This window comes from Carya illinoinensis, chromosome 2 (genome assembly GCF_018687715.1).
Source record: "Carya illinoinensis cultivar Pawnee chromosome 2, C.illinoinensisPawnee_v1, whole genome shotgun sequence".
NCBI lineage: Eukaryota > Viridiplantae > Streptophyta > Magnoliopsida > Fagales > Juglandaceae > Carya > Carya illinoinensis.
In genome coordinates this window covers 6,036,129-6,045,318 of record NC_056753.1, presented here as the reverse complement: position 1 = coordinate 6,045,318, position 9,190 = coordinate 6,036,129, and the positions used below count along the sequence as shown (strand labels likewise).

Genomic DNA, 9,190 nt, shown 5'->3' with positions numbered 1-9,190 from the left:
TCCAAGTTGGAGTCAGTCCAGTGATAGCTTCGACTCCAACTTCGATTGAAAAATTTAAGAAAAACTATACTCCGACTCTAATTTATAGGAGTCGGATTCGGAGTCAAGTTTTCAAATTTTTACTCAGCCCTACTAGGACCTTCTTCCACCCATATTTGTTCACATTCCATAGCCAGAGCCAAATTCTCAACTTGTCCATACCCTATCTGTAAAACTAATAAATAACACTTTATTTAGTTATGGACGTTAATATAAAAGAAAGATAGTCTATAAGACAATGAAAATGGGTTAGGGTTAAAATAAGTTTACCTAAAAAATTTTTGTAAAGAATTTTGTTTTTTAAAGTTTTGTGAAAGCTGTTTTGAGATAGAGGTATTTTAATAAAAGTATTTTTAAGATTATCTCTATGAAAGTTGATTCACATACTCGTTATTTTTTTAATAATTAAGATAAGGAAATAAAATCTTATATTAATAAAGTCAAGATGCCCATGCAAAGAAGGCACATGAAATTTCACATGATTAGGAAAATCACACGTGATGCGTGACAGGTTCTACGATGCACCTCTGGTGCGCAGTTTAAACACTCCACCCCACTTCAGAACCTATATAATATATATTGCCCAAACTACCCCCTTCAGATCTCAAAATTTCAGTTCTTTCCGTTTTTCAAAAATTAAAAACCATGCGAAACCACGAAACCTTTCTTCTCGTCCTCTTTATTGTACCCTTCATTATTTCCCGAAATACCGAATTCGTCCGCGTCGCCGATGCGGCGAAGCGAACGGTCCACATCCCGGACGAACTCGACGACGTCGTCGATGATGAGGAGGACGAAGCTTGGAAGCAATGGGGCAAGAAATCCACGCCCCCTCAAGAGCCTGGTATCCGGCCGTCCGATTTGTCGGAGATGTCGGTGACGGAGATCCAGGCTGAGATGATGAAGCGGCAGTCCGGACCTACTATGGGGTTTGTTAAACTCCGACTCGGCGTTCGCCGTTCTCGGGTAATCAAACTTCTTGGTTCTTGATATGTGAACTGGGTTCGTCATTTTATGAATCATTTAATTCTAGGTTTTGGTTTCTGTGACGAGGAGTGTATCAATATTGTTTGACAATATAAAGGAGCAGAGATTTTAAGTGACTAGTCAAATAATGAGTGTTCGAATGTATGGCCTACTCAATTTTGTCGTTTGAGCGAATTAGTAAACTCAGTCTTTGAGCTTGGAATCGGATTTATATTTGTTTTTCTATTAAATTATACGAGAATTTATAGGGTAATAGATACAGGATCTGGATTTGGAATTACCTCGAAAATAAAGTTTGGATTTTTGTTATTGGGAGGGGGCTACTGTTCGAGTTATTAAATTTGAAGTGGGAATTTTTTTTTTTTTTTTTTTTTTTTTTTTTTTTTTTTTTTTTTTTTTTTTTTTTTCCCTAGAAGGATGAAAACGTTGATGTGTTACCGTTCCTTATCTATTCTGAACATTTTGCCGGTTACGAGACTAATTATAAAATTTTTTTTGAAAGCCTCGTGCTGCCTAAATTGGAAACCTGCAGAAGTATATATATTTTTTTGATAAGTAAATGATTGTAGATTGAATTACCAAGAATAGGCATAGCCCAAGTACGATGGTATACAAGAAGGCTAATTTCCATCCCCTTATTGCTATCTTTATATGTTTTCCTGTTCTTGTATGCTGATCTTTGTTTAAGATGCCATCTTTTACTGAAGTGATGGCTTTCTAGTTTGCAGGAAATGGAACAAAAAGAATGTTTATTTTTTAATTTTCAAATCGTTTTGTTTGCCATGCTATGCTAGATGTAGGCTTTTGGTATAGATTCAACTGAATGTGAACTTATTTAATGGTGTTGTGCTTTTGTTTTCTCCAGGATATGGTGGCTGAAACTGCTATGAAATGGACGAAAGTCCTGAGAACTGGAGCTATCGAGGCAAAGTTCATGGGTGTTGATCTGAGCACAATCATGTTCACCTTAGAAAGAGGCCAAGATACAGCTGAGGTATGCATTAGATCTCCAAGTCCAAAGAGGTTAAATCCATTGACTGCTGGTATAGTATAACTAAATCTGCTGAAAAGCTGGCTCGTAAGTTTTAGATGTACCAAGTCCAAAGTGGTTAAGATCCATTTACTGCTGATGTTTTGTAACCATATCTGCTGAAGAGCTTGGTCATCATTAGATGTGCTTGAGGAAGACAGCAATTCTTTTTGCTCTTACAAAAAGCATAATTGTCTCTCCTATAAACTCTGGATGGTTAATGTCAATATAAAATAAGATTTTTCTCTGTGTTTTTGTAATCATCAATCAACAAATGATCTGTATCATTAACATGGAAAATTTTCCTTGTATTGAAAGTGATTAACAGATTGCAGACTTTAGGAACTACACATAAATCCAGTCTTGATTGTTGCATAGGGGTTTTGAGCTAGAATAATGGCTTGCTTTCTTAAAATTTCTTAGTACATCCTTTTTGTTTGATAATAATTATTTCCTATCTTTGGTTTCTGATACTTACGTTCTTGATGCTTCTTTTATAATTTCCCAGATGAAGGATTTTGTGTTGAGCCAACCAGAGGCATATGAGATCAAGATTGGAGATCAAGTTTTTCGAAGGCCTGGAGATCCTCCATTAGAGGAAGTTCTTGCAAATCTTCAAAATGAGAAAAACAAGGTGGATAATACAAGTCCCACTGAGAATGACAATTTTAAAGAAGAGTTGTAGTTGACTGATAATCCTCCTGGTATGGAAATATTAGTTGATTAAAGCTCTTTTTAGTAAGTTTGTAGTTTGTGATTGCAGCACCTTCGTCTCCCTCTTTGTTTCTTGCATCTCACTTATCTTCAAGATACCGGTTATATTCTTCGATCTGCTTCTTGGTTCCACTGTTAAGCATCATCGTTTGGTCCATACAGGAAATTTCGTCTTCTTTCAATGGGATTTTAGATTTTATGTTTCAGATTATGTTACTGTAGTGGGCATAATTGAGTCGTGCAACTATTAACACTTGTAAATAATAACTGGTATTTCAAGAAAAGACTCTTCAAAAACATTAAAGAAACCTGGGGATGGTTGCAGAAACCTGAGGCTGCAACTTGTTTGGTGTTGTCTATATACAGTCTTCATCACCCCTCCGAGGATGATCAACTCGCACAAGATTCAAGATTGAGGCGGGCATTCTGTATGCATGTTTTTGTATTTTATTAATGAAGTGAAGTCCTCACCACTCATTTGTTGTGTTCTATATATTAGGATTTAGATTATTGTTTGTGTATCTTTTTTTTCATAGGTATATAGTCTTAGTAAATCTTTGAGCTTATGGGAGTTTCTTGAGATCTTCATTTGAAATGGCATCACCCGAAGAAAGTTTGGGATTACACTTGGGTGTCTGTGAGTCGGGTTTATGCCTTGTCAAATTGTGGATGTGCAATCATATGGTTTAATATGAATAGGACCAATTTAATGAGACAGGCGAATCCCATAAACTGGACACGATCCAATTTAAATAACACGTAATACAGGATAACTTGCATACTGTGTTTAATAAAAACATTATGTTGGGTTGAAGTACTACCAAATATTTGATCTAACTTTATTAACAAATTTTCATATTTTTAAGGGTAGATGATTTATGGAGAAAATATTTATAAGGACTTGTTTATCAGAATGCATATGAGAGGTTCAATTCATAAGCTTGAAAGACACTCCGAAACTTAGATCAAGAGTATAAATGAGCTAAGCAAATAAGAACAAATGAAGTGTATACAGTTGGGTAGGGATTCCTTTTATGCGAGATGGTGTCACTTCAGCTTTTAATGTTTGCTGAGACCATACACCCTTTATTTATTTAATGTTGAGGTGTTTCCTTTCGTGGGATACATATTAATGGGCAGCCCTAGTTCTTTTTTTTTTTTTTTTTTAAATATATTTAAATATTTTTAAAAAATATAAAATATAAAAGCTATTTCTTAATCATTAAATAAAAAAATTAAAAAAATAAATACATAATCGGTAAAATGAAAGAACAAGCTCAAGTGACACAATAGCATTTTCTATACATAATTCCCTTAGTGCTCTTCGAGGTCACGCGTGCAATTCCTAACTTTTTTGTCTTGTCTATACATGCGTTAATGGTGTAAGAATATCGCTATATATATTTAGGATAATGTTAGAGTGATTATTATATATATATTTAATATAAATGAATTTTTAATTATTTTTTTGAATATTTATAATTATTAAAAAAATATAAATTTACTTAGTAATCAATTTATTAATCATAAGCTTGGAAGACACTCTGAAACTTTAGTCTAAGAGTACAAATGAGCTAATCAAATAAGAACAAATGAATTGTGTATGGTTAGGTAGGGATTCCTTTTACGTTAGCTGAAGTGTCACTTCAACTTTTAATATTTGCTAAGACCATACCCCCTTTATTTAATGTTGAGGTGTTCCCATTTGTGACATAAAGAGTAATACTATACATTATATTATTATTTTATTTATATTTTATTATATTGATGTGATATATTTATTATTATTTAATAATAAAAAATATATATAATAAATGATTATTCAATAGTAATAAATATGTCACATCTTACTTAAGAGCATTGGCATTAGTTTGGCCAAGTTTATCTTTAAATTTAGTCAATATTAATACTTTTTGACATTTGTCTACTCCATCAAAATTCAATCTTCACATTGGATTAGCCATTTATTCTCTATATAATAATAAAATATTATTAAATTAATAAATTTTTTATTTAATTTATTTTTTCACATTTTGTAATTCCACCAATTAAATGTTAATAATAATTATATTTTAATTAGATTAATATTAAAAAAGTATTATTAAATGTTAATAATAATTATATTCTAATTAAATTAATATTATAAAAAGTATTATTAAATGTTAATAATAATTATATTATATTAAATTAATATTACAAAAAAGTATTATTAAATGTTAATAGTAATTATATTCTAATTAAATTAATATTAAAAAATTATTATTAAATGTTAATAGTAATTATATTCTAATTAAATTAATACTTAAAAAAGTATTATTAAATGTTAATAATAATTATATTCTAATTAAATTCATATTAAAAAAAGTATTATTAAATGTTAATAATAATTCTATTCTAATTAAATTAATATTAGAAAAAGTATTATTAAATGTTAATAATAATTATATTATATTAAATTAATATTACAAAAAAGTATTATTAAATGTTAATAATAATTATATTCTAAATGTTAAATGTTTATTATATTGATCTAATTAATTTAATTTATTTGTTTAGAATGATAAATTAATATTTTAATGTTTGATGAATGAGCAGTGATCTTCCATTTTTAGCCAACCACTGTAGCAAAAGTCCAAATTATTTTAGATTTGCCCAATCCAATGTGAAAGATTTTTGAGTCAAATTATGTAAAATTTGGCCAAGCCAATGTGAATGCTCTAATGAGATGCAAATTGAATGGTAGTATGGTATATAGAATTTTTAGACATAAAATCATTTTAGAAATTTCTATCTCATTCTCTATAAAATTTCTTATAATTAAGTTAAAAATTATAATTTTTAAATTTTTTTCCTAAATTTTATTTATTTTTTAAAAGTCTCATACATCTCATTCCCTATATTTTCTCTATTATATTAAAATAATATTTCTCTATTATTTCTTTATTACTTTTTTCTCTTACTTCTATTTACAAATTTAACTACTTAATATTTTTTCTTATGTTTTGAATTATTACTCTAGTGAATTTTGAAACAAAAATTTAAATTATTTTTTTGAGGGTATGATAATATTTTTAAAATTAGTTTTTTATATTTTCGTAATTATTTAAATTATTTTTAAAATTATTATTTAAAACTATAATAAATATGAATATGAGATAAAGTGTAAATGATTGGAATAATAATTTATTTCATTTATTAGAATAAAATATATATATTGATATAAGATGATTTAGGAGATGAATAGTGATTCCCTATATTCGAAGAATCATTATTCATCCCCTAAATATTTTTCCTAAAATAAAGATGTAGGAGGAATTTTAACTAAAACCATAAAATAAGCCTCAAATTATAGGAAAAATTGTGTTTTGGGACACCGGCTACGAATGCTCTTAGTGCTCTTCAAGGTCGTGCATGTCAGTTCCTAACTTTCTTGTCCTATCTAGATATATGTGTCGATGCTATAAGAATACCGCTATATATATTTAGGATAGGGAGCGGCTACTATGCTGCCTCCACCATACCTTTGGGTGTACTGCTTAGTGTTTTTTTTTTCCATTTTTTTAATCACTTAGTAAAAAGAATATACAAATATACTTGAAATTATTTTTTTAATTACTAAATTAAAAAAAAGGGCAGCGGTACATTGTAGTGGTAAACATGGGCGGCACAACAACATTTCTCATTTAGGATAATGCTAGAGGGATTATTAAATGTGTACATTAAGGTCTTGTTTGGTTGTTAGACTGTATTGATATCAATTCAATTTAGTCTAATTTTAAACCGAGTTTAATATCCAAATACACAACTTTCAAATTATTAAGCTCATCTCAATTCAAAATCTGTTTATATGTGAGACTCACAACCTTTTTCAACTCAACACTTCTTTATACGTGAAACCCACAATATTTTTTAACTTTTCATAAACAGTACTAAACGCATCTTAACATTTAAACACATAAAAACTCATCTTATACGGGCTGCACAGAACTCATTTTACCATCTCAACTTACTACTATTTATAAAGAACTGAACTCAGCTCAGAATCCAAACGCCGTCTAAATATACATATTAGTATAAATAAATTTTTTAATCATGTTTCAAACATTCTTAACTATTAAAAAAATATAAATTCACTAATAATCACTTTATTAATCATTAAGAAAAAATAAAAAAATTAAAAAATATGAGTGAACACATTTGGTGGACATATTTGATAATCATACTACCATTTTACATATATTTATAATTTTAAGTACAAATTTTATTTTATAATTTTTTTTCAAAATTTAAATTTTGAATTTCATATTTTATAATGTATTAATAGATGATATGTCAGTATGTATAGTTATGTGAATAAAAATTATAAATACATATAACATTTTTCATGCTACAAATGCCATCATCGCAATCTTCTAAACAACTTGCATATTCCTCGCCCTCTCTTCCTTCGATAACTTGACAACTACCAACAACAATAATTCTAAATTATAGAGAAATATTTTAACTATAAAAAGATTTTATGAAAATAAATCTATAAACTGACATGGTTTGATGTGATATATTAAGTTATAAAGTAGATCTAATGTATCACATCAAACCACGTCAGTATGTAAGATTACTTTTATATGATATTTTATGGTTGTAACACTTTTCTAAATTATATGAATTATACAAATTCGCAATTATATTATGAGAAAATAGAATTAAGAGTTGAGCTTGAGGCCTCATTTGGTTTCGTAGACCATCTCATTCCATCCTATATGATCTCATCTTAACATCTATGTTGCCCAAATGACCAACACAAGAAAGGGGTGAATTGAGTTGTATTTAAAAAAATAACAATTATAAATCAAATATACTATATAAAATATAACCAAAATATGAAACAATAATAAATATAAAGAGTAAGGGTAAGAGAGAAGCAAACTCAGTATGTTAACGAGGTTCGGCTTCACTGCCTACGTCCTCATTTTAAGCTACCACTTGAGGATCCTCAAATTCACTATTCAACCTCCTTCAGGTGGAGATAGAAATCTATTACACCTTTGAACAACACCGCTACAAAGGATCCGTGTAGAACACCATTTACACTTGCAATCACCTTACACGTGGTAATTCAACTATTCCCTGTGTAGAACACTTTCTACACGCAGAAGGGTTATACACACATTTTTACTAATACAAGAGTTGATAGTGGGTAGGTTATCAGAAAACACTCCTCAATGAGTGAAATAAGAACAATACAACACAAACTATATCTCTCTCAAAATGAACAAGGATTAAGGCTCAATGCTTAGAGAAGATAGATGAAAATTTGGAATAAATGTTGTATACTCTTGATGTTGTAAATGTGAAACTCTCAAATAATCTATTTATAGGCATATGAGACTTCATATTCAAATTTAAAAAAATTCACATGTCAAAAACAATATCATTTACTTTTTCAAAAAATTCAAATAAAAAGTTCTTCTTTTTCAATTGTCAAAGACAATATCATTCATTTTTCAAAAATTTCAAACCTAATATTTTACTTTTGGCATATGACACAAGGAACACATTTTACTTTTCAAAAAATTCAAATCTAATTTTTTTACTTTTTGCATATGACAAAAAGATCACACTTTACTTTTCAAATTTTTCAAACAAAAATATCTACCTTTTGCATAAGTCAAAACAATCATTAATCATTTTTGAAAATATTCAAATAAAACATGCATATGTGAAAGATGACAATCAATCTTTTTTAATATTTTCAAAATTCAAACATTTAATCATGTAATGCACATGTGAAAGATGACAATCAATTATTTTTAATATTTTCAAAATTCAAACATTTAATCATATAATGCACACGTGAAATATGACAATCAATCATCTTTCAAAATTTTCAAATTTAATTTTCAAAATATTCATGCACATGTGGAAAATATATTTTAATGCTTTATGATAAAATATTAATTTTGAGCTTTAATCCTAATTTCAAATTTTTAAGAGATTTACAACATTACTCTATGACTTTAATGTGAATTTGTTCCCTTCTTGCTTATGCTTGTTTCCTTGATGTGCTTGATTCCATTGTGTAGACAACTTGAGCTTGAGACTGCTTTATTCTTTGAATTCATTTGTTATCATAAAAATTCATGTGTATATATATAATTACACAAAACTTGAAATTTTGAGTTCAACAATCCAAATACCATTCAAATTGTAGATATGGTAAGTATATGTATATAGAAGACTATAGTATTTTTATGTGTGAACTAGTAGTCATAATGTGAGTCCATAATGGGCTGGGCTATTTAATGAGCACTTGAGAAAGCCCTTACTCTCACCCCATATATATATATATATATATTTATATTTATATATCCATAAATGGAATTGGCCCATTAGATTCCTTTAGACCAATTTTGTGTTAGA

At 28.7% G+C, this 9,190-nt stretch overlaps 1 protein-coding gene across 1 annotated transcript; it reads left to right on the top strand.

Annotated features, from left to right (window-relative positions):
* The first annotated feature begins 635 nt into the window (after positions 1-635).
* LOC122298950 lies at positions 636-2,927 on the top strand. Its single transcript, XM_043108794.1, has 3 exons — positions 636-1,005; positions 1,892-2,020; positions 2,565-2,927. Exons 1-3 carry the CDS (start codon positions 685-687, stop codon positions 2,739-2,741), a joined length of 627 nt encoding a protein of 208 aa, XP_042964728.1. The 5' UTR covers positions 636-684; the 3' UTR covers positions 2,742-2,927.
* Positions 2,928-9,190: the final 6,263 nt, after the last annotated feature.